Source organism: Oxyura jamaicensis, chromosome 1 (assembly GCF_011077185.1).
Source record: "Oxyura jamaicensis isolate SHBP4307 breed ruddy duck chromosome 1, BPBGC_Ojam_1.0, whole genome shotgun sequence".
NCBI classification, from domain to species: domain Eukaryota; kingdom Metazoa; phylum Chordata; class Aves; order Anseriformes; family Anatidae; genus Oxyura; species Oxyura jamaicensis.
The window spans coordinates 86,884,950-86,911,127 of NC_048893.1; the positions used below are offsets into that span (position 1 = coordinate 86,884,950).

General features: G+C 41.5%; 2 protein-coding genes across 5 annotated transcripts in view; one reads left to right on the forward strand and one right to left on the reverse strand.

Moving 5' to 3' along the window:
• Positions 1-47: 47 nt before the first annotated feature.
• On the reverse strand, positions 48-7,785 carry BLZF1 (basic leucine zipper nuclear factor 1). Of its 2 annotated transcripts, none has more exons than XM_035314926.1 (7): positions 7,738-7,785; positions 6,912-6,959; positions 5,411-5,850; positions 4,525-4,724; positions 3,072-3,200; positions 2,276-2,495; positions 48-1,476 (listed from the first exon to the last, which is right to left on the reverse strand). In XM_035314926.1, exons 2-7 carry the CDS (start codon positions 6,928-6,930, stop codon positions 1,291-1,293), a joined length of 1,194 nt encoding a protein of 397 aa, XP_035170817.1. In that variant the 5' UTR covers positions 6,931-6,959; positions 7,738-7,785; the 3' UTR covers positions 48-1,290. The 2 variants fall into 2 exon arrangements, with proteins under 2 accessions (XP_035170817.1, XP_035170818.1); XM_035314927.1 differs by having other exon boundaries at positions 1,354-1,491.
• Positions 7,743-26,178, forward strand: part of NME7 (NME/NM23 family member 7) — a 94,422-nt gene continuing 75,986 nt past the window's right edge. Inside the window, exons 1-2 of one of the 3 annotated variants that reach the window (XM_035314923.1) lie at positions 7,829-7,867; positions 9,813-9,875. In XM_035314923.1, coding sequence (XP_035170814.1) covers positions 7,865-7,867; positions 9,813-9,875 — 66 coding nt within the window. In that variant the 5' untranslated portion in view covers positions 7,829-7,864. Of the gene's footprint in view, positions 7,868-9,812; positions 9,876-26,178 lie in introns of all 3 variants that reach the window. The other 2 variants (XM_035314925.1, XM_035314924.1) reach the window with 2 other exon arrangements.

Sequence of the window (26,178 nt, forward strand, 5' to 3'; positions counted from 1 at the left end):
AGGGTCAAAGATACAGCTGTATTAAATCCAAAACTGTAACTTGAAAGTAAGCAAAGAAAGTTTATTGTAGTTTTCTTCATGCAACCCAAAGCATGGCCAGAAACAGCAAGAATTTGTAACTTATATACTCTGAACATGGTATGAGATTTAAAGAAAAACTGGGTGAAGGCAGCCAATGTAGAAACCTTTCTCTAAACTAGAGAGCTACGTATGATAACTGGGGCTGAAAACAAATCAAAATGTGTATTTGCATCCTCCTAACCTTCCTCTACATTTGCAACTTAAATTAAATAGGCTTCTTTGGATTCAGCAGATCATCTGCTGGAGTATTTTTTTGAACCAACATCAAGAAAATATAATGATAAAGGTAAAAAAATATTTTTTTTTACTAGTACTTATGCAAACTTAGTGCTTACCATCAGCCTCCCGTAACACCCAGAAAGACTTTGGGCAAGGACTAAGTTCTTAATGCTAGGTCAGGTTTCAGCACTGTGTACTAAAGGAGGTATATCAGACTTCGCTGAGGATCAGCTACCTAACAGCTTGGCTCTGGAAGCTGAAATAGATGGAAAAGGCATCATTTTAGCTTTGTGGAAATACAAGAATATCACCCCCCCACCCAGTTTCTAGAATCCATTTAAAGCCAGGTCCTTTTTATATATTGCAGAGTTCATCCAAGCTCTTTTCCCCTTCTCCATACCAGGAGGGCAGCAATTATGCATATGCTCTTTCAGAGCTTAGAGCTGTAAAGACTTATTGCACACACTCCTTTATAGTGTTTATATTACTAAATTTAAAAGGCTGAACATAGACTTGAGGACAGTTCCTCTCCTTGAATAATATTAAAAAACATGCAGCTGACTATATTCCATTGTCTTTTGATTTTTATATTTTTATTTTCTTAACATATAGTACTTTATTTCCTTTGGTATAGCTTATGCTTTTGTCTCCCTCTAAAGAGAGATTCATTAAGATTTGTTAATAAGACTGTAAACCTCAACTAATCAAGGGGATCTCTATGCTCTACAACTTGGACCAGCATAACATTTTTGGTCTTGCCTTTGTAGAAGGAATTAAGTAGCTTCTCAGACCGAAAAATAGTAGAAGTATCCCACAGGCTAAGGAAGTCCTGTCAGTCCCTGACTTCAAGTGGTAGAGAAGCAGAAACTGCAGGATTTCCAATTTTAAATGCGCCCCTACGGAAAGAAACAGGAAAAAGGGAAGCCTGCTGAACATCAACTAGTGTAATTCTTCAGAAAGAGTGCATGTGCAGTTGCATTTGCTGTGCTTTTAAAGGGCTACCAGCTCTCCTTGACAGTGATTGCAACAATTGAAAGTTATATCTTCGTATCTTGTATAAGGGTGAAACCTTCCAATATTCTTCTTTGTGGAAAGGAAGGAAGATGGGGAAGTCTCAGAAAAGGAAGCTTCTGCTGATGCTTCTGTACAGGCAGCTGGATCCAGTACACGTAAAACCTAAGGATGGAAAAGCTGAGAATGAAAATATATCTATTAAGGTTAATAGGATTTATCAATCAGCGACAGCTAGGAATGATTTCTGCTCAAAAATAGTTTTTTTCAGCTTTATTTCAAATTTAAAACAGAAAAATATCCATCTATCCAGACCCTCAATATAAAGCATTAAGTGCTTTTTATGAATTAGTAATATCAATCAGAAATTCAAGGTATGATTTTATTGAGAATAACAGAACTCTTTTTAGCTGAATTGAGCAAAAATAAGTGAGGCCAATATATATATAACAAGGTACTGTGAGCCTTCTGCTGCTGAAGGCCACTACTTCCAGACTAGAATGTTAGTCTTGTTTGTTACTTAAACATTAAGCTTTTTGTAGTGGAACCCTATCTTGGAAGAGATACAGCTTCTCTCTCTGTTTCTACTATACTATAATTAGAGCAACAGAAACTACTCCTGAAGTGTTATGATTTATTCCTACCTGAGCTGGGTTTCTTCTCCCTAACATTTTTTAAACTTAAGAATTTTCAGTTGGTTTTCTCTTGACACACTAAGTCTAAACAAATTTTGACCCGGTCATTTGTGGTGCTAGGGACAGAAAACAGTATATATATTAACTTGTTCTGCTTATTCTTCCAGATCTGTTTTTTAAATATCGAACAAAAAGCTCCATTCAGCATGTTTACCTTGGGTGTAACTTTTAAATAAGATATTAAGTAGTTTACAGAAAGAAAAGCCTTGCGTTATGGCAACACAACCCAGTGCTGTAATGACAGATCAAGATATATGAGGCGTTCTTACCCTTTCAGCCATTTTCTCAGCAGGGGTATTGCAAAACTCCACCGCTGGTGAAGTCTTTTTTGGACTGCTAGTTCCAACATTTCCAAGAAGATGTGAGCTTACAGCTTTGGCTAGCTTACAGTTCACAGTTGCTAGCTCTGTTGTAGTGTATGGTTGGGCACTGGGGTAGTATGTCTGCTGTCTCCCCCACTGAAGAGAAACCATCAGCTCCTCCAGCAGCCTGCACAGAAAGGAGAAAATTAGTGTGTTTTTTAATGCATCCTGTCAGCACACCACACTCAGGAGGAATTGTCTCCTCCCAGTACTTATGCACAAGTCAAAATGTCAACCAAAGGTTTAGTATTTAAACAAGGAAGCAAAGAGGCTATTCTCAAAAGCCAGACATCACCAATACAGAATTTTAATACCAGTGAACCTTATTTGGTATCTGTCTGGATAAGCATTAAGAAGTCAATACAGGTAGAAGAATCTGTACGCTTTGGAAGGAGATAGAGGAGACTTGAAGTCAAGGCTGTTAGCGATTAAATATTGAAGGTCAGCATCTGAGAGATATCAGTTCCACAGTGTATGACCCCTGAGAACTCACACCTCCAGGGAATGCCGAAGGAAGAATTAATGCTACTTTGGCTATTTCAGTTCCAAGATTGAAAAGCAACTATGCTATCTATCAGCTTTTTTTTTTTTTTGGTTAAATATCACAGGAACAGAGGAAATCTACTTGATTCTTCTCCAGCCCATAATAAACTGAGAAAAATTAAAGCTTGCAGAGAGGTAGTCTGGATTAGAAAAATCATACTTCTGTGTCTCAATCATTTCTTGACGGAACTGATCCCGTTCATTCAACAGATCCTGGATTGCACTCTGGGCATCCCGCGTTTGACGCTGAAGAATTGCTCTGGTATTGGTTAGCTCATCAGCCATAACCCTGTAAAAGAAATCTCCAATCAGTAATTTAAGTGAGCAGTTTCATAGAACTCTACGACAGACAGTATTTAATCAGCTCAAACTAAGGATTAAGCTGCTGTTCCTCTCCCTTCCCTGCCATGCAGGGCCTGTATCAACCTAATTACAAAGGACATGTAAGATGGCTACAGCTACTGACTGCATTCATTTCTTTGCCTCTCTCAGGGGCAGTCCCTTGGTGATAAACGCTCTGAATATGGGCATGCAAGAGCTACAAATGAGAAAACTGTTGCCATATTTTGCCATGCCATGAGACTTGGCATTGACCCCTTGAGCTGGTATTTCAGTACCTGAGATACTGCGCACACCGAGAATGCCACTTAACAACCACTGGTAAGAAATCCAAGACTTCAGTGAACCAGAACATTACAGTAGCAAAGGTGTCACTCAAAGCACGTTTCCACACTGTCAAAAGTGCTCCTAGAAAAGAATCCCTGATCTTGGGACTTGTAATGCTAAAAAAAACAAGTTAAACTAGGGTAGTAACGCTTGCCTAGCTAGCACTATGACAGCTACTTACCCTTCACTCAATATGACAAAACTGCTAGATACCAGAAACTTAAATGGAGAAGACTATTCCAATACTATTTCTTTGAAGCAGAAAGGCTTTTCCATAATATGCATTAAGCATCACTAATTAATGAGTTTTATATGGCTACAGTAGAAGATTAAAATCATAGGACACTATTTACAGATGTGGTGACTACACCTAGCAAGTCTAATCCAGTGTCAAAGGAGATTTTGACACTCAGACCAGCTTATGATTTGCTCCTGACTCTTGCTACCCATTAGTGTATAGTTACAGAAGTATAAGTAGGGTTCTTAGTAACACAGCGAGTGTTTAAAGAAGAGATCTCCCATTTTTTCCATTCTTTGCTGTTCCCAGTAGATCCCTGAATCACTCTAAGAAACGTTTATCAAATCACCTTCTCCAAAAATTGATGATTTTATGGGGATTCTTGGGGGAAAAAAATTGATGAGTGAAGACAGCTGTCATGGAAGATTTTTAAACCCTATACTGGACACATCTTACTACGTTGACAAGAACTGGAGTTAAGATTTCAGGAGTGTTAGGACCCAATCTATTACCTTTGAAAGGCAGAAGTATTTAGATTTACAAGGAGCTTACTTTCTTTGTATCTTTGAAGAGAATGAAACTTCATCATTAGTGTCTTATAGCTGTTGTGTCTCTGCATATATAAGAACACCCCCAGGCGTTGCAGTGGGTGTGTGAATTAAAAGACTAAAGCAAAATGCTGCTGTAACAGTTTTGTAAGAGGGAATACCTGCTTGCTAGGAATTTACTTCGCCACACATCGCACTGTATAGACATGCGCTCCAATTGTTCAGACAACTGAGACATATTCCGGCCCAAGACTTCGTTTTCTAGGATAAGCTGATTTTTCTCACGAGCCATCCGTTCAAAGTGATACTGCAGGTCATCCCCAACAGAAGCGACAAGTAATTTCTTCAGCTCCCGATTCACCTAGAATTAGACCAAACTATCTTACTATTACCAATACAGGTTGAAACACCTTCTACTTTCTGAATGCAGCACAACTTACTGCAAATACCAAACAATAAGTTGCCTTCCTCCTTCTAGCATGGGATCTACCCAAAGCAGAGCATATTAAGCCTCACAATGCACTTCACTAAGCCATAAATTTTAAGACTAATACATGTTTAACACTTTATTGCTTAAATTTTAAGTGTTCAAAGAGAAAGAATAAAAGTCTCCTACAAGAAACAAATAAAGTTTCAGCAGCGTTCAAGTTCTGACTCAGTAAGATAGCAAAGGATGAGACAAGATACCATTTATTACTTTTGAGAGCTACAGTCCCCCTATCTATGGTAACATTTTTTACTTAGCAGTTGGATTGAGGAGCAAAGACTTTTCTCATGAAAGATACATTTCCCTGCAGCTCTCTAGCCTGTTTCTCCCAGCTTTGCGCCTTTGCTATTTTTATCTGCTGACAGAGAAGCAGCACTGGATACTCAGTTGTACTTTTACTCTGTATCTTAGCTGATAAGTTCAAAAGGAAAACTTTTTGTTTCAAGGCTACAGTGTCACAGCAGTTAGCTTTGATTTTATTCACAAACCGTCTAAATAAACCAGAGCTACTCATTTGTGAGGAAAAAAAAAAAAAACAAAAAAAAACTTTCATTTCTTACCTCTGTCTGTATACGAAGCTGATTAGAGAGACCTTCTTTATCCTGTAACAACCGCTTTTCTGAATTCTTTAGCTTTTCAAGTGCATTTTTCAACTCTGTCTGTTCTTTCCTGGGATCTACAGTTCCATCTGACTGATGGAATGTATCTCCTTTATGTCCCACTGATTTAGCTAGTTTAGCGTTTTTAGTTGGAACAACGTGGGTGATAGCTGCCTTGGGGACTAATATACGAATAGCTTCAATCTCTACTGATTTATCAGCGTGTATTTTCCCTAGTTGGAGAACTCCAGGACTCAGCGAAGAGACCGTCTTTTTCTGTGGGCTGTGGTGGATGAGATGGTTTGTAGCGTTGGCTCCAGTGCTTGCTTCCACCGATTCAGCCGTCTGCTCTGTTTCCATGCCATCTCCAGGTCCTCGGATGGGTGACGAGGCATAGTCAACTAAAATTCAGAAAGAGTGCAAGGAGAAGTTTACCACCTTTCATTTTGTTATGGTTTCATTGCAAGTCTACCCTTTATTTACTCTAAAGGTGAAGATTTTAATTTTACGCTGCATGTGTAAAACAGTCCTTTGCAGCGCCAAGTTAGGATCTAGAAAGTCATTACTCAAGTGTGTGTTGCTCATTAAGACAAAGTCATTGATCTGAATTGTATTAATCTTAATTCCTTGCTGCCATACAAGATTAGGTAGATGCAGACATGAGCAAGAACTGGTAAGGAAAAAAAAATCATGACAATATTACCTATAGGCTGACAGGCAGCTTCACGTTTTGGGAGCTTGACAAAATGAGAGCAGGCCCATTTTAAAAGCAACAATAAAAAGCAGCTACTAGCTACATGGCTACTAATGTCATAAGAAGTTTAAGAGGCTTTAAATACTATCTGGTATATGTTTTAACTGTGAAGTGAAGGTTTAAAAAAGCCAATGAGTCAGTTTCCCTTCATTTCTAATCAATAACCCCCAGTGCTCCCAGTGAGGCTGCAACCTCTTCTAGATTTCCAAATACACATAACAGTCACTGAAACTCATTTTACTTAAGTTCAACAAATTTTCAGTTGAGTTAAACATTACAGTAAAGTTTCCTCACAATGGGTAAAGGCAGGAAAGTGTCTTACAACATAGCTACTCATACTGCTGTTACTCCTCAAACTGCGGGCAGTAACGTGTCTGCATCCTCTATCTGAAATTTCAAAAATACCATAGCGGCACCATTACATTGCCCAGTTTTCAGGTTGGTTGAATCGGTACCACCAGGTTGTAAAGACCACAGTAGGACTGACAGGCAAGTTTAAAGACAAGTGACAGATTTGGTTTTCCATGCAAAACTAGATTACGAAAACCCATTGTATTAATTGCCCCATCCAGGCAGTTCTTTGTTTTTCACTGCAACAATGAGGCCACACAATTGTTTCCTAATAGCTAAATAAAGGGAATATGCCTTCAGAATTCAGGTTAAAATACTTGTAACCCAGTCTGCTCAGGTATCATGTGAACCACCTACCTTTTTCTAGGGATGTCATTTTCTCTTTAGCGTTCAGTTCTTCTGAATCTGAGGAGGAGAGAAAAGGAGGGAAAAAATCTTTAGTGAGATAGCACTGATGGTTAATCTTAGGTTACCCTATTTTCTAGTACAACTTCTAAAATTCAGTTCAGGCGCACTGATATGCTCTTTAGTGTGAGCTAGAAGTTGTAAGTAATTTATAAGGGAAAAACAAACAAATAAAATAAGCAAACAGAAAAAACACTCCAGGACCCAGAAGAGCTAAAAGAAGGCCATGAAGATTCCAGCATTTGCTTCTTCTTTTACTAAGGTCTGGACTTGACCCCCCAGCTCTTGCTGCTCAACCTCCACCCTTCTAATTCCCTTTTCCAGTCTCTTTCCAAATGAGCCCTCCCGTCACGCCTTGTAACTATCACGCTCCCAAGGCACAACTTGAGGAGCACGTAAAGACGGCCTAAAATCACCAGGGAAGAAGGGGAAATCCGCGCTGTGCTCGGGGCAGACAAGAGAGGAGGAGGAAAGGACGGTTCCCGGCCGCTCCTCCGCACGACACGGCGATGGTGGCAGGAGCAGGCCCCTGCCAGCTTCCTGAGTCTCGGGGTCGCGTTGCGAGGAGCAGAAAAAGGGAAAGAAAAACAGAAAATAAAGGAAAAAGAGGAAAGCAAAAGCGCAGCCTCCCCTCCCGGGGCTCCCTCAGCCCCCGCCCCCAGCTAAACCAGGGCAGGAAGCCGTCACGTCAAGGCCGGACGGTGACAGGCCCGGGCCCCGATCTGGATCCGAATTCGAACCCGACCCCAACGGCCGCCGCTCCCCCGTCGGCCGTTACCCTCGCGCCCGGCGGCGGCAGCCCCCAGCCCGCCTCCTCCGGCGCCCGCCGCCGCCCTCGGCTTCCGCTTCCGGCCGTTGGGCAAGGCCGCGGTTGCTAGGGAACGGCGGGGGCCGGCGGCCGCGCCATGGTGAGCGCTGGGGTGGGATGGGGCTGGGATTGGGATGGGATGGGATTGGGATTGGGTTGGGATTGGGTTGGGATTGGGCTGGGGGTTGGGGGACCCAGCGGAAGGCCGGCAGCGGGTTTTAGGGCGGAAACGCGTCTCACCTCTGGGCGTTTTGGTTCCTCAGGCGGGCGGGCGGTGGGCTGTGGCTGGAGGGTCACAGGTCGGTGCGGTTGGAGGGACCCCAAAGACCACCTAGCCCCAGCCCCGGCCGTGGCAGGGACACCTCCCACCAGACCCAAAGCACCGTCCCTCACGCAGCTCGGGTGTGTCCCAGCTGCTCCAGCCCGTGTCTCAGCGTTGTGCGAGCACCCAAGCTCGGCGACAGCATCGGGAGCCCCGCAGTTCGCTTCCACACAGAGAGCTTACAGGTCTTTTGGTGAATCCAGGCAAAATGACAAATGCCCTTTTTGTATTTACTCGAGTCAGCAGAAGTCCTGCATTGTGAGTTTACGCGGATGCCACCTAGGTAGAGCGTGCGTATCACGGCTGTTTGTTTTGTTCACTGTGAATGTGATGTGTTTCTAACCTTCCCTTGCAGCTGAGGTGACACAAGTTAACCCATCCATTAAGGTGGTGTTGAATCGTACAGCTACCTCTAGCAATACTTTCTGTGGTGATTTTGGCTAACTTGTTTTGAAATGCCTTCAGTGACAAGGACTGTATGATGTCCTTACATAGTTCCATTACTTAATGACTTTTACAGTTAGTATTTTTTTTCTTATGCATTCCTTATTGCAGCTGATGTCAGTGGTTACTACTTCTATACATAGCGGGTATAAAGATAACCCGTTTTTGTCTGTTATGTGCAAAAGAACTTGAAGATTATTACTTCACTATCTTTTCATGTTATTCTACACTAAACAGACTTTGTTCTGTTAGTATTTTCCTATTGATCATGTGTGTTTAAACTTCAGATTTTTTTTCTACTGTGTGCAATTTTCTCTAAATGTGGTGTTTAATCTGCATATGGTATGCCAACTGAGGTTTCACTGCCAGCACAAAATTCTTGTTTCTCGTTTCTTAGATACTCAGTGACAAATTAGCCTTTTTTTTTTTTTTTTTTTTTTTTTTTTTTTTTTTTTTTCTGGCTGCATTCTCCTGTTGAGCTGCAATCCCCTGTAACTTTCAGATCTTTTCCTGTGTTTTTGCTGTCTGGCTAGTTTTTCCCCAGTTTTTGAATTTATTTTCTTGATCATCATTGTAGCCATTGGTCTCTAGAATTTCAGACAATTTCTCAGCTAATCAAAATCACTTTGAATTCTGTTTCTGTTTACCAAATTGCAGTCTCTCCCAGCCTAGTGTGAGCCCAGAGTGTACCTTCTCTGTTTCATTGTCAGTGTAACACTGAAATAAAATATGAAATAAAACTAGATGTGGGACAGGCCATTTTGGGACTCCACCTGAAATCATCTCCCAGTTTGCAGGTGAAGTATTCCTAATTACTTTTGCATACAGCAGTCAGAACTACTCTTTAATTCAGGCTGTGATTTCCTACTCCACTTGTTGGAATGTGGGGTGTCTTGGATTAAAAGTCCTATCAAAGCCACGTGTGTCACATCAGTGACTTCTGCTTTACTCACGTCAGTTACTCTGTAACTAGAAACTGGATATGATAGGATTTGTTGTTGACATGTTAATGTTTTCTGCTTTTTATTATCATACTGTCTTAGATGCTCAACAACTGTCTGTTTAATAACTCGTTCTGTTATCTTCCAAAGGCGGCAGTGAGGCGGCTGTCCCTGCCTCATCTTCCTCCAGGGCCCGGCAGCCTTTTTCTAGGAGTACTCAGAAATAAGAGTGGTTTGGTTTCTTTGGCTGGTCCTGGTGGTACATCAAGGACCATTTTACATGCTAACATGGGTATGCCTAACTTCTTCAAGCTGTTCTTTCTTTCCCTGTTTGGCAGCTCTGTTCCCTGATTAAAACCAAATGTGTTACTTCTCTGGTTGTAACCTGCTTAATTGCTTTTGTGAGTGCTGAAGCAAGAAGCAGCTGTGTATTTCAGTTTCCTTTGCATTACATTTTGTCTGTTCTCTTTCCCTGTAGTGTAATGGGCTGCTCTTTTTATTTTCTGTGACATTTCATGTCTTATAAAATGCAGTTTGTTTCTTTCATACCTGCAAAGCAGCCAGCTTTCCCACTGAAGCACCCTTTCTCCTACCAGTTTTGTAAAATACAGTAAGAACACTTTGGTAGCTGGAAGACGATGGGAAAATTGGTGTTACAGGAACGTGTGCCACCCAATTAGGTACACGCATGGCATCCCAAGAAAGGGGTAAGGTATCAAACTGTTGGACACTGACTTTATACGCTTGATTCATCTCAAACATTTTCAAAACATCTTTTCTCAGACACAATGAATTAAAAAATGAACAACTCCTTCCAATGAATTCAAATGTTGTTCTGCAAGTCAGGTTTTAACCTTGGGAACCTAATTATGTTCTGAAAGTAAGGAGTATTCTGATAGAAAGCTTGGGAGACCCATAGTACTGTGTTGCTTATAGTCAGTAGAATAAATTATGAATTACGATTGCAGTAGTTGTAACATGATATATCTACTCAGAAAAACAAAACAAACAAACAAACAAAAAGCATGTTACAAGTCATATAATGGCCACAGAAAGTATGGTAACTTCTGGTTGTTTCAGTTCAGAGTGTACTAGGGTTAGACCTTACACTTGACTTGCATGGAGCCAGTGCACTGGAAACATTGTAAAACCAGGCACCTAACTGTAGGGGAAGCTAAAGGGGAAGGTAAAGGAGATATGTTCTGAAACATCCCGCAGTTATTTGTCTATGACTGCACTTTGGCCTAAAGGTCTGCCATTTGTTGGAAAGCAGTTTTCATTGACATCAGTTGGCAGTATTTCAAATCAGCTCTGATGCGTTTTGGCATCTTGATTGTGCATATGTGACATATGGCTGCTGTGGACTGTGGGCAGTAAATTCCCTGAGAGAATCTCGCTTGTTTCCCTCTCCAGAGGTGGTGTTTCACCTGGCTGCTGGAAGTAATTACTCTTTTCATGGTGCGTTGGATGTAATCACATATTGGAGCATCATCTCAAAAATGTTAGTTTCTTTTTATTGATGTTTTTTTTGCATGCTTTCGTTTCCCTCTGTTCTTTAAACCCACTATTCTTGCTCCTGCAGCTCTTACAACTTCAGAGTAAATCACCCCAGGCTGTCCTGGGGTAGCTTGCTAGAGCATGCAGTCATGTAATTTTGACCACAATCTTGAATATATCTGGAGATGGGCAGTTTAATGAACTTCAACAGAAAATTTTACAACTACTATATTACATGTTTATTTTTGTCAGTTCATTGCTAAATAAAACCCAACTTAGAGAATATTGGAAGTTCTTGGAAACAAGGAAGTTCTTGGTTAAGACAGGGAAGAAAATGAGTAATTTTTTTAATTGAGTAATTATTTAAAATTACTATTTTTTAAAAACAGCTTTCATTCATCAGTGGAGAAGACTGTGTTTTGGAAATGGATCTTAGAAAGTAGGAAGCAAATCAGCCATTTCTAGAACTTGGCCACAGTAAGCTCTGGGTTGCTCATGGTCCAGCGTTATATGGTGATCAAGTTTTTGGCTGAAGGCATTATAAGGCAATACAGCTTCTGGGGCAGTTGTAGACTGTACCCTGATTTACTGGAGTTTCATTTGGGAACCAGTAATCTCAATCATCGGGATTAGCTGGTAAAATGGGATGATTTAGTGAAGAGTGGTCATTCAAAGATGAACATATAGACAGACAAAACTCTTTCCCATTTAATAGAGTTTCCTGAACAAGGGCACATTTATAAAATAACTTTTCTTTTAGTCATTTGCAAATTATGTACTTTTCGTTGCAGAACAGTTGCCCTTAAAAAAATAGCATTTTATTTTTTAAACTTTCCTGGAAGAGATGCAAAACCTACCCCCAGAAAATTTCCTTAATGCTTGAGAAGATTTGCTTCTTTGGTCTTAAAACAAGGGTCAGTTTCACTGGGGTACAAGCTGATGTTTACCCTGGTTTTTCATCTTCAGAGTAAGTGGCCTGAGTCTTTCTGTTGTAAGCTGGCATGACAGAAACAACCGCAAAGACAGGTTTCTTACTTAATGGCTGTCACTTGCACCATTTCATTACAGGGAAAATAAAACATTGTATTGCACAGTGAGTCTTCTTACGAGCATCGATAGCGTTTCTTTTTGAACCAATGTTTCCTAGTATTGCTAATTTCCCTCTTGGGCAGGTAGCCTATGCATGTGGCAGAAGATGTAGCTGATAAAATAACAGAATCTTTGGGCCTGTGCAAGCCAAATGAAAACTGCTAAAAGAATACAGCTATATTTGACTGAGCAATGTAAAACATTGTTCCAGGAATTGTTTGGGGTTTGATGCTGCCATCTTTGTGGCATTACTTGCTATACAAAATACCACCCTGTATATATGAAGTTGACAGGTTCAGAATCCATGGGATAAATTGCCTCCTACTCTAGCCAACTCTCGGCTGTGGCTTGCAGGAGTTGCCATCTCTCTAACAGTAATTTTAGATGCAGTGATAGCTCTTCTGACTGATGTGTCTGAAGTAGCTGACAGGATGAAAGGCAAAGTGATGTAGTTATCTAATGAATGTATCATTACATAATGATACATTCCATATTAATCTCCCTTTGTCACCCAGAATTGTCTCTCAGGATTCTTCAGATTATAGGTACAGTTCTTAATAACTTTGGCACATCTATTCCAATTATATGGGTTTGTTTGTATTATTTTATTATTTTATTTTGCCAGAAACCAAGGAAATTCAGGGATTATTCAGTGAGCCACTGTCAGGAGTGAAAAGAAGAGTTGCCAACTGAAAGGAAATTTTGTAATAAAGAAATAATGGGAGTTGATGATAGAGACGGTGATTATTTAGAGAATTGTTCCAGGAAGATTTCACATGGATAAAATTTACACTGAAGGATGCTGTATCAGAGGTTTTAATTTTGTTGAAAGCACATGTGGACTTGGGTTACTATAAGAACCCAACATGTCTGTGTAGGACCTGGAGAAGTACAGGAGGATGGGTGTTACCTTTGGGCAAGAAGTATCCAAACTGACAATAAAAATCATGGAATTGGCATTTGGGTTGGAAGGGACCTCTTGGGGTTATCCAGTCTGGCCCCCTGCTCAAAACAGGTCTAATCAGAGCAGGTGGCACTGTGCTATTCCTGGGCAAGTCCTGAATGTCTCAAAAGGTGGGGATGCCTCTCCTCCAGGCAGCCTGTTCCAGTGTCTTGGTTAAAAAAACAACCAACTGACCAACCAAAAATGCCATGGAATTAAAAATCCTACTGCGTAACTGGAATTTCCCATGTTTCAGCTTGTGTCCTTTGCCTGTTCTGCTGTCAGCATGTGTCCTGTGCAGTCTGGCCCTCGCTGGTCCTATGTGCTGTAGTCAGGGCACCCTCGCCCTCCCCTTTCCCCGGCCAGCTGAGCAAACGGGCACCTCTCAGCTCCATCTTGTGTGTCGTGTTCCCCAGCCCCTGACTGTTCTTCTTCTTTTCAGTCAGTGGTGTCCATTTTGTTTAAGCCGAGGGAATTGGGAGTCTCTGAAAAGTGGTTTGGGCTGTTCAGTTGAGCAGTTTGACTAAGTTCCTAAAAGATTAGCAGTGCTCTGTATATCCAGGTGGGGGGCTCTGCTAATCACTGACAGGTGAAAAACAGGTGGTGAGGAATACCCGTCGCTGTGAGCCTGGAGCCATGAGGCCCCTTCCATGAGCATCAACCTTAACTACAGCTGTGGCCACCGTGCGTGATCACTAGAAGTCCTACCTCATGCATGTGGTTGGCATAATCCTCCAAAACTCTTTTGTGTTCACCTGTGGCCTTACACAGATGGAAACCAGGTGCACTGGTGCCTAACCAACCTGCCAAGGTCACCAAGTACCCTTTGGTGAGTGGAACCCCGGAGTTTTCTCCTGGTCGACAAAATGGCATTTTTTTGGAAGCTGGGTATTGAAGAAGGCTGTGTGACCCCGTTTCACCCACTTTCCTGTATTAAAAGGAGTTTATTGCTCAGGCTGTGGGAATCTGTGCTTTATAATTTAGTCTTTTTATCTCGTTTTGCCACTTAACTAATTTTGAGGCATAGTGTGCTTAGAAGTGAATGCCAACATAGGCAGTTTCTTACTGATCCTTTTCACAAAAGTGTTGAGGTTGAAATAAGGTGTTCAACCTTCCTTTGAACACTAGATGGTGCTCCGATATTTGCAAAAAAAAGTAGCTCTTGGAAATGCGGTCCCGAGAGCCTTGTTGCATCTATCTGCATGGGATTCTTCATTAATTTTAACCACCTTATTCATTAAAAAAGTCGTGCTTTTGCTGCAGAATATTCTAACATGCTTGGAAAGAGCAGCCACACACCAGAGATGTGTACACATGGGAAGGATGTGTGCATGCATACTTGAGGCTGTGTACCTATTCTTCCACATGAATGCCATGCATATTTAGGTATGATCTTTCACTAAACTTAGTACCCCTTCTATTTTTATTTTTTTCCTGTGTTCATTCTCTTACTGTAGTATCTAGAAATTGCAGGTGTGGAGCAGGACTGCATTATGTTATGTGTTTCTAGTTAATTGATAGCAGTGCTGTCCTTGCCTTGCCTGATGTTCTCTCTTATGGCACGCTTTGTAATGATGGAGTTATGGCCTCGAAGCCTGAACATCCCCAACTCACTGGGGAGAAGGGATGAGCTGCGGTGTGGATCCAGTCCTTGCAGCTGCTGGACCAGCAGAGGTTGCTTTGCAACGAAGCATTGCAACGAAGAGTCAGCAGAAGTGGGAAAGGAGGGTGAACTAACTGAGCTGCCTGTGCCTTGTTTTTGGGAAAGACAAGGTGGGGAGTTATACCTAAGCAGTCCGGATATTTTATCCGTTAAATCTTGCTGTCCTATGGACGTGCTGATGGTTGTTCCCATTGGTATAATGGACCATGATGATGGCTATTCCCATTGTACAAAAGGATGAAGTGGGAAAGACAGCCTCCTTTTTCTGAAAGTGCTGAGCATCAAATGCATTAATGCAGGGGATATCTGTCAAGGTGGGACTAAGCAATTTGACCAAGACTGTGTACAGGTTTGTTATTCTTCAGTCACTGCCCTCATCCAGCAGAGACCTTCACATCTCTGGGGACTAATGTAGGCTGCTCAAAATTGTGGTGACAAAAGTCCTTTGCTCTGGAAGAGAAGTAATTTTTGTTAGATCATCAAAGAAATCTTCATAAAATTGACCTAAAAGGTCATTAGGAATGGCAGAGTTTAAGAACAGGGTTCAAGCTACCCACTCTGCATCTCTGCCACATAGTTTTACTTTCTGACAACTTTATTCCTGGGAAGCTGCTGAACAGCTTTTGTCATGAGAACTTCTGTTCACAACTAATTTGTCATTAGTCTGACAGCAGATTAAAGGGTGTATGACCACAACATCTGTGCTAGCTAAGGTCTGGATTTAGTCCACCTACATTAGAGTTAATATTTGACACCATCTAGGAAAAAATAGTGTGTTAACTTCAGCATTTGGTTAAACAGTAGTGCAGGCAAAGTACTTGCTTTAAGTGCCCATACTAGTGAATAAGAAACCTGTCAGCAGGGTTGTTTGCGTACTTCAGGGCATCGTAAATCTTTACTGCACCGTTACATGCTCTGACTGTTCAAGGTGGATGCAGCACACATGGTCTTTGGAACATTCACTCAAACACAGGGTGTTAATGCTCACTGGTGTCAGCGGGCCAAGGGACACCGGCTCCCTTAGCTGTGATTCCAAGGCAAACAATTGGTTCTTGTTCAGAACAGTTTTCAGAACATTATTATAAGCTGAGATAATTTAAAGATGCTGAAGGCATTAGGATAGCCTGAAGTGCTGTTGAGAGCTTCTGTTCAGGATTCTTAGGTGTTTCCTTTTGAACCTCTACTTCCAGCTGCATATAACAATCTGAAACTTGAACCATTCTGCTGGAAATTTTCCAAACAGCTTCTACCAGGAGTTGAAAGTTGAATGGAAGACTTGAATAAGAATTTGTGGAAAACAAGTCAAAATCATTTCTCAGTCCTAATAAATAAGCAAACAAAGAAATAATAACAAACAAACAAAAAACAGTGTTCCTCCAAAGAGCTTTTGTTTTGAAAGGCTTGGAAATTGAAAGTTGGAGTGACAGACAGAGAAAAGGAAACTACCTTTGAGTGTGACTATCAACATTAATGTTTGAATGAGTTTTGAGCCTTTTAAAATTGTTTTTCCTGTAAGTATAATACAGGAAGGATTGTGTCATGGGATGTGCACAGGTAGCTGAGTGTACGTGTAGCCCTGCTGTCCCTTCTGGGGTTACATGCAGATGCTAACCTCCTATTTCAAAGTCAGAGACCCAGCATCCAGCCACCGACCATGGCAGTGCTAGTTCTGCCACTACTAATGGATTCTGCAAAGCACCTAAGCTGTATCCTGAAATGTAATTATGCAAGTGCCCCGAGTTTGTGAGATGACTTGTGTTACAGATGCTTTTCTGAGTCAGGGAACAGCTCTGATTTTGCTATATTCACTGTCACACTCCTCCTGAGTTGGTGGAGGCAGGTAGGAAAATGCTGAGCACTACTGACTGCTACTAGAGAAATTATATGGGGCCGTGTAATTAAGGAGAACAATAATATAACTTGTGATCTTCAGCTTTATAAAGTACGTCATGTAGCATCCATTAAATGGAGAGGTATTCCCTTCAAGATGAGGTTTAGCTGGTTTTCTAAAGCTACACTTGTCTTCACAGAGCAGTAGCTGCAGTATGGGGTCCTTCATGTGTTTTAGAGAAATTGTATTCCAACATCACTAGAAAAATAACATGAATCCTATAACTAAGTACTTAATTATAACATGTAATTGAAGAGGGTTGGAGTTAAGGGTTGAGGATTTCAGTTCTTGACTCTCTTACATGAGAGACTGGAGAGGGAAAGAATAGGTTACACTAATCACGCCTACATACTACATAGAAAGCCTACAGAATTCGCATAATCTAGTAAAAGATGATTTATTCCTTAGCAAATTGGCAGAACAGCCAGATAACTTTGTTGTTGTGAGATGGGAATGCAGATTTCTAAATCTGGGAAGAAAGTTTGGGGTATTCAGCCTTCTAGGGCTGTGCTCATCAAGACCACTGCACATATGGAGTGGATTTATTGAACTGAAATCCCAGTCAAAGGTGACGTTTAACTTGGTCAGTGCTACGGACACAGAAATATCCCCACGTTACTTGGCAGCAGAAGGTCCGGGCAGCAACGGCCATGTGCCAAAAATCATATACATATGCCAAAAGGCATCTGAGAAGCTGGGTACCAGTAGTAGTGGGAGTCAGGTAACTGGATCTGGAGGAAGTAGCACCTGTTCATGGCAGGAGAAGCGTTCTAAATGCAGTGTTTCACCTGTTTAAAAGATTTCCAGAGTTGATTAAAATTTTTGAAGTTTTAACCAATCTTAATCAGTTTCTAATAGTTGTCTAGAAATTGTGTGAATTTGTCAATACGTAGGATTTGCTTTATACAAGGAGAGGGAAAGGAAAAAAAAAGACTTCGAGAATTCACCAGTGAACTTCTGAATATGAGGTTTAGTTTGAGAAATGTCTGTAGTCAAGACATTGCCATGGAAATTGCAGTTGCCAGATGTTTCTCAATTTGAAAGCGATCTTCTTGACTCTCTGAAGAAAAGCCTGTTGAGAAAGTGGTGGGAGGACCAACAGCAGCAAGGGGGCTGTGGAATTGGAGGTATAAAAATTATACCAATGCCTGTGTCAGAAACATGGACAGAAGAGGAGGAGGAAAATGAGATTTGAGAGACAGCTAATTGAGACCTCTAGCTGCACAGTGTTGTGGATTTATGTTTTGCCTGAAAAATATCCTGTATTAAAGGAACTGTGAAAGGTAGAAGATGGGTTGAATAGCACAACATAATAAGTGTGCATTGCTGAGGATTCATTTTGGGTTTTAAGGTGCATTACAATGCTGAAAATGAGAGCACTTTCTGCCACTTAAAATGCTGATCGTTAAATGCCACCAGTATGTTCGAAGTCTCTTATTTCTCGCAAAATTGTCACCAACATTTAACAGTTTAGCAGTTCTGCACTTTTTTTTTTCCTCTTCCTTTTCTTTCATAAATGGATATTTTTCTTTTAAAGAATTATTGATGATAGGAAATTACTCATAATGTGCAAATGGAATTTTTTGTACAGCTGCTTTCAGCCTACTTGCCTCAGAAAAACAAAATTTATGTGATCCCAGTCTGCACGCGTGTATCTGACCACTGTCTTGTGTCCTCCCTTTTCTCCCCAGTAAGTTTGAAATTACTGGCAGATTTCAGGCAGAGGGATAATGATGTTCCTCTGGGTTTCACAAGAATGCAAAGGGGGAAGAAACCTTCTAAGGCATCTTTTAAGAAAGACTTTGTGAGACTTGTGAGCTCAACCCTAGTTACACATCAGAGAGTCTAGGTGGATTTGAGCCTTTATTAAATGCTTGAGCTGAAAAGAAGTTACAGGTAGAACAGTCGGGGATGGGAAACACGAGTAGAAAGAACCAGGGCTCATTATTTCTTGTGTTTGCTTCTCATTTAGTAAGGACAAGAAGTCCTAAAGAAAGGCAGAGTGAAGTGGTACAGAAGTGTATTTGCCTAATACTGTTGCCTTTTGAAGTTGTACATACAGGCCTTCTTGTTCAATCAAACTGAAGGGCATACAGTGTCCGGAAACTAAGAAGACAGACATGTTTGATGAAGCAGCAAGTGCTTTGCTCTGTGACAAAATGACACGAGCTATTTTGCTAACTGTTCCCCATTCCTTTGCTCTCTGAAAGGCATCTCACTGTAGCAGTCCAGGCATAGACTGTATGAAAGCGAGTGATGCCGTTTGTTTTGTGTAAACTAGAATTGTTTTACAGCTTTTAGAGTACAAGTATCCCATTTATTTCATAGAACCACAGAATGGTTTGGCTTGGAAGGGCCCTCAAAGCCCACCCAGTCCCAGCCCCCTGCCATGGGCAGGGACACCTCCCACCAGCCCAGGTTGCCCAAAGCCCCATCCAGCCTGGCCTTGAGCACCTCCAGGGATGGGGCACCCACAGCTTCTCTGGGCAGCCTGTGCCAGGGCCTCACCTCCCTCTGAATAAAGAGCTTCTTCCTAATGTCTAATCTAAATCTCCTCTCTTTTCATTTAAAACCATTCCCTCTTGTCCTATCTCTACACCCCCTGACAAAAGAGTCCCTCCCCAGCTTTCCTGCAGGCCCCCTTTAGGCACTGGAAGGCCACTACAAGGTCTCCCTGGAGCCTTCTCTTCTCCAGGCTGAACAACCCCAGCTCCCTCAGCCTGTCTTCACAGCAGAGGTGCTCCAGCCCTCTGAGCATCCTTGTGGCCCTCTGGACTCGCTCCAACAGCTCCATGTCCTTCTTGTGCTGGGGGCCCCAGAGCTGAACGCAGCGCTCCAGGTGGGGTCTCACGAGAGCAGAGGAGGAGAATGACCTCCCTCGCCCTGCTGGCCATGCTGCTTTTGGTGCAGCCTAGGGTAAGGTTGGTTTTCTGGGCTGCAGGTTCACATTGCCAGCTTGTGTCAAGTTTCTTATCCACCATCACCCCCAGGTCCTTCCCCTCAGGGCTTCTCTCAATCCATTCTCTTCCCAGACAGTATTCGTGCTTGAGATTGCCCCAGCGCAGATGCAGGTACATTTACTAGTACCTCGAGTGTGGTAAGGTCTCCCAGAGTAAGGATTTTGTTAAAGTTGGAGGAAAGGAGGCACATAAGGTTAAGTTGTCTTGCCTGAGGTTGCACAAGCAGTCCAAGAAGAGCTGGGAGCAGAGGAATCCCGGTTCCATTTTCTAACTTCCATCAGTCTTTATTTAGCATGTCAGAAGACCGGTCATGATTTTTTTTCCCCTCTCCTGGATGAAAACTGTTTGCACAAATGGTGTTGGCCAACTCATTAAGTATTTTGGCATCTATTAATGTAATTTAGCTTGACATGTCTTGTTTGATGTTTCAACTTCATCATTTTATGTAATATTTTTGTGGAGACTCCAATTGTTTTAAATGGTTTTGATTTTGCTCTTTCAGCTTCATAGTTTTATCCGCAGGGGACTGTCACATCTGAGATGTCCTCACCCGAAAGAAAAGCACTCCTAGCCCACTGGTTGAGCCCATCGTTAAAGCTCATTGAAGTGATAGTTTTTGTCTGGTGTTCTGAATACATGAGAACGCAGCGCTACTTGAAAAGCTAGGTGTCCTGTTCGCTGGGGAGATACACCTAAAAGCGTTCAGCTGAAAATAAAGCAAAGCTGTCTGAATGTTAGAATGGGAGAACACTAAAGCTAATAACAGCGAACAGTTTAAAGCAATAGAAGTAGTGCTTCTGGGGCCCTTCGGGAAGCAGGTGGTGCTGTGACAATGCTTCTACCCGTGGCCTGCTGGGGGAGCATGAGTCTGCGAGTGCCTGCCTTGGAGGGAGGCGGAGATGGATCTGGCTGCAAGCCCTGGTTCCAGCTCCACAGATTAGGATTTTATCACTGTTTGCTCAAGCCCTTTTGTGGTAGAGTTAAATCTGAAGTGGTGATTAGTCCAGCAGATTGAATGATCTGTGAGCTCTGAGGAGCTGTTTCAAATAACTCCTAACAAGACTTAGATACCTGCTGTTAAGAGATTAATCATACATCTACAACAGTAACTTCTGGATCCGATTCTGAGAACCTGAGGTTTTGAGGAAGGCAGCTGGTCAGGTCCCCCACTTCAGCCTGTTGTTTGAAGAGCACGAGGCCAACATCTGCTGAGGGAAGGCACCAACACAGACTGCAATAGTTCTATGTAGGTTCTACAGAAAAAATAGGAAAGATGAGAAGAAAGATACCTGTGGGCTGGCCATTACAACAAAGTCTATTTTTTTGCCAAAGAGTGTGCTCGGCAAACTTGCATACGCTTGTAATTTATTTATTTATTTCTAAAAGATGTAAGTACATGCTAGTGCATAAACAGGTTACCTTATATTGGAGTCAGCTTCATATCTTTACCCGAAAAGTTGTAAAATTTGTATTTTTGTCCTTTAATACCATCTAATTTTTTATAAAAATATTCTTGCTCTCCCAGGGTATTTCAGAGAGTGCCAACAGCCTGGCATAGGAAGCAGCCAGGATGTTAAATAAATGTTTCTCTTAAAACTGTTGCCAGAATTTTAGGAAGTTTCAGGGCTCTCTTTCCAGAAAGTTTTCTTTCTGTATGAAGAGAAATACTTCTTCAGTATGAGGATTGTTCTTGCCTACTGGCCCAACCTGTTCCCAGTAATTTTCATACAAACAGCTTGATCGCTAAGATCAGTGTTTGAGCGCAGCTTTTCCCTGGGATGGCACAGAGTTTTACAAAATAGGAAATCAGGAGGTCAAGACGGGTCTTTTTTGACTCTGATTCAGCTTCTGCTGAGGTTTATGCAGTCTTTTTATTGTTTCAGTGGGAGCTGATTCAGGTCCTTTTGATTTCTTTTCCCTCAGATTGGATTTCAGAGTCACTGAGTCACCGGGAAAATCGAAGGAGCAGCAGACATGAAGCTACCCACTTAAAACAGCGATGTTCTTTGTGACTCCTAAACTTATAAATATGTGGGCAATGGGCCGTGAGCCTGTGTCAAAATTTCATGCATGCTGCCGCTCCTGATAGCGTGTATAACCCCCAGTAGAGGCAGGATTACTAATAGCATGTAAAGGTGCACTTCCAGATACCTCAGAGCTTTTGTAATTCTAAGAAATATTTTGATAGTTTCATGTGAAATTTCTTGAGAAATAAGCTGAAGGAGTCAGGGTGCATTGCAGGCTGGTAACTGTTTTAAGCGCAGGTGGTTGCTCCTAGTCAGCTAGAGATCGTAGAGATTACAGCTCAGAGCAAGAATTGGCAAACAGGTAGAAAAACATTAACTTCAGGCTCACTGGTGGGACAGAATTATCTCTATAATGAAAAAGAATAAAGTCATATGAAAGGCTAGTAAAAATTTGTTGCCAGTATGTTAGCATAGGGAATCATCTCAACTGCCCTTCTCTTAGACTATGATGAGCCAGAAATTTCACATGACCAGTAGAAACAAATTGCCTAAAACCCTGATTTCCTGTTTACTCCATTGTAAGATAAGGATTTCTTCTCTAGGATGAAATTTCCAGTCAAAACTAGAGGGAGAGGAAGATACTCATCCTGAAACAGTAAAAGAGCATAGTAGTCAGGAAGCACCTTGAAGTTGGGATAACTGTATGTTAGCAGTTGCATGTTCTGCCTTGCTCAGACAAGAGGGATAAAATTATTCTTCCACCTTCCCAACCTCTTTACTACCTGAGCTGCTGTTCTACCCCTCTGTTGTTTCTCATGAAAAGCTTTGGAAGATCTGCTTTTGTTTTACTGCAGAACAGAAGCCCGTTGGAAATCTGCAAGCTTTCCAGGACAAGAGATGATTTCCTGCCCAGTTTACCAAGCGTTCTGCCTTCTGGTTATGGGCTTCCTTGGCAGCCACGTTCCAGACAAACTGTTTCCCTCTGCTGCAGTTTTTTATGAGCACAGTTCTGTCAGAAATGCTTTGATTTAGCTTCCAGAACTTAGCCCCATGCTAGCAAAGTGCCTGCTACTCCCATCACTTTCAGAACTAAGTACAATATTTGATTATTTTTTTTATTAAGTTGTACTTCAATAAATGTTTCTCATGTGCACAGAGCCTTAGAATACATACTCCTACTGCGTATTCACACATAGAAATAAAAACAAAAAGCCTAAGCTAGCAAAACCTACACATATATCCAAATGTTTTTCCCTGCAGCTTGTGAAAGAAGGAATAAAGAGAAAGATTATTCTTTTTGTATTCGCAGTAGGTGAACGGAGATCGCTGATTTCAGTGGCCCTGGATTTTACCATAGAAAGGGGGTGCAAAAACTGAACTAAAGACAGCAACTCTGAAACTATCAGTATGTGAATATAAAGCAGACAGTCACTGCTGGGTTTTCTAATGCTGGTAATTTTTCCACTGATGTGAAAGCATAAGGAAAAGTATTTCTGTCTCAGTAGGTATTGCTTGGTTAATAGTGCGGTCGTGATCGAAGAGGCTGTGTGTAATTGTGATGAGGGTGCAGATAGAGAAAGGAATGGAAATAATGTTTTAAGAGGAGATTTTTTTTGAGTTATAAGGTATTCATAGGTTGACTTGTTACTACTTGAGCTGTTCAGAGTGACATGATTTCACCAGTCCCTAACTGTCCGTGTCAGCCGTTTCCCATCTCTGGTTGAAGGTTGTGAAGGACATGGTGTTGATCTGGAGTGGGGTGGTGCACTGAGCACGACACCACCTGACAGATCCCTGCTGGTCTCTGATCACCCTGTTCTGGACATGTGTTTTCTCTGTGAGTTGCCTTTCTTAGGAGGAGGAGCAGAAGGCAAGGAGCAGCCACAGCATGTTTCCCATAGTATCTGCCCGTCTTTGAGACTCCTTTCCACGTGGCAGCCTGGGACACACTCACGGAAGAGTATGTAGGAGAGTTGTCTGCCATAGCAGTTATGGTGATTGTGCACTTTAATGGAAGATGAAAGTAAATGTTTGTAAAAGATAATTTCAGGGTTGTGGAGCCTTTATATTCTATTGCAAACCGTACAGTATGTGATGGGAAGTGGACAGATGTTTGAGTTTGGTATTTGTCTTTGAAATCCTCCTGCATTGAGTAACTAAACAAAAGGCTCACTTCTCATTTAAAAAGATTTATTATGAGCTTAGTATGTAGTCAATTTTAAAAACGTACGATTTGAAATCGGTTGATGTTTTTGATGAGTCGGAGTGGCACTTCTACAGCGACGCCTGGGAAGGGCTCATCTGAATATGTTTGCATTATTCGATTTCGTGATTGCATTCTGGATTGCCTTCTGTCAGTTCTAAGGCTATCTGTATGAATCTGCAATAGTAAAATTGCAGTCCTGTCGTGTTTTACATTGTACTTGCTTGGCAGAATCTACAGGTTGCTTTTAATATTGAATTTCTTCACGTTGCTGTATGGAACAATCTACCTGTTCACAAATGTAATCTGTTTCCAGTTATTTTTCTAATGTTTTCCTTAAGCTTGTAAGCTTTCTCCTGATACTGTTCTCTGCATTTAAAAATGACTTATTGTGATATTTTTGTCTATAAAGGAGAGGAAATTGTAGTTATGGCCCAGCTTTACAGACTTAATTTTGATCATTTTAGAAAACTGTTAGCTCTGTGTGTTTTTCAGATATAAAATAATAACCAATTCCAATTTTCCTGCTAACTGATTCCATTACTGGGCATTTGGGGGTTAGCTCAGCAGTGCTTTCCAAGTCTAAGTAGCCTTTATTACCTTGGGTTTGCTTGCCATCCTGAAAGAAGATAATACAGAATGGTCATTTCTGCCATTCAGCTAAATAAAAAGCAGGGGCCAGAAGAGCTTGCCAAATAGCAAATGTGAATAGCTCATACATTGAGTAAGATCTCAGAAAATGAATTTTGAATGCATCTTAAAACCAAGGATATGTTAAAAGAAAAAAAAAAAAAGCAGGCCAATTCCTCAACAGACAAGACACAATGCAGTTCTTCACTGTAAATGCGCAGATACTGGTGACTAAATGAAAAATCTAAAGGCGTTTTCTTTGCTTGTTCATCTAAACGTATTACTTGCCTGAGACAAGTAAACATTTGGATATTTCCAAAGTTTTACATAAATGAAAATTAGTAGCTTCTCTGTCAAGCGCTACCTAGTAAACATGTTTGAAAGTGATGCTGTAATATAAAATTGGTAACGTAAATGCAATTGTATGTGTCTTGGTGTTATGAGGAGTGCATCTTCGTTTATATCTTACGTCACTAGTCCTCATCTGGAGGTAGTACTCGAGGAACAAGGACAGCTTTTCTTTTCAGACAACCTCTGTGGTAGACAGCTTCTTCAAAGTGGTTCTGTGTAACATGCATCCTTGATCAGATGGTGGTCAAACTCATCAGTCAAATGCTTTGGCTCGTCTTCCAGCAGTAGGAGTGTATTTAAGATCAAGGGCAAAATTTGTCATTTATTATAATTTGTCAGCCCTCCTTGTTGTTTGTTGCCAGTGACATGCCTATATGGAAAAACTAAGGTGTGAGTTTTCACGTAGGAAGGTGTTTGTTCTGGCTTACATATGTCTAGAATGACGGTGGTAGCAATGAAGACACGAGCATGACTAGCGTAAATAAGGGCCTGAAACTAGGCTAAGTCCTCGAGCAGTTTTTGTGCAGGATGCTTCACCTAAAACATATGTTTAAGTAATGTCAAAGGCTGAGTGTGTAGTATAGAGATAAGACTGTGCTGCTCCCACTGTGCAAGTCTCTCTGTGTTACAGTCATGTCTTTGTTTTGCAGTGGATGGCACCGTAAGGGCTGACAGTGGAGTGGGGATCTTGCCTCAGCGCCTTTAACTGACCAGACATACGTATTTGCCACACTGTGAAATTATGAAATTATTCTTTTTTATCTCATTCTTACCCATCACTGCTTCTGTTAAGTCTTTAACCCGCAAAAGCTCTTATGTCAGTTTTAAGCTGAAGACGTTGAAAGAAAAACTGCACTGACAACAAAAGCAAGATCATGGATTTGTTTGGCTTAATGTCTGTAGGCTTCCACTCACCACAAAAGTGATTATGATTCTTTACTTCTGATGTTCCGGAGTAGTCACTGAAGCCCGTGGGAACTCCTTCTGTCTGGTTGCTTAGTGGGCTGTCTTTGAAATAACTGAAATACTGCTGTTTTCTAAAATCTGAAGGTCAAAAAAAGCCTACTTGGCTGCAACTTCAACTCCCAGTTGTACCTAAATGTTGAAGATAAGAGAGTACAGGTTCCTCTGAAGAGTGGAAGCCTGTGATGAGACCACGCTTGCCCTCAGGAGTAGCAATCAGATTTAGCAGGTCTATGGAAAATAAAAACGTAGAGCTCCATCTAGCAGCTATCAAATAACTGGTATTGTAGGACCAATAGCTACCAAACACACACCACTAAGAGGTGCTGGAGCTGCACATCCACATGCACTGCATCGCCTTTGTGCATGCTTCCCTGAAGGATGAGTGGAGACAAGCTAAGCATGTAGGTACAGTTTCATAATTATTGCAGTCTACCTTTCAAGTCACACTCTGTAATGGCAGAAAATGAGGTGTAAATGAGATCAGGTTGCTTGTGCTTTATGTAAGTTTCAGGCAGTTAAGTAGTGAATTGAACTAATGTCCTTT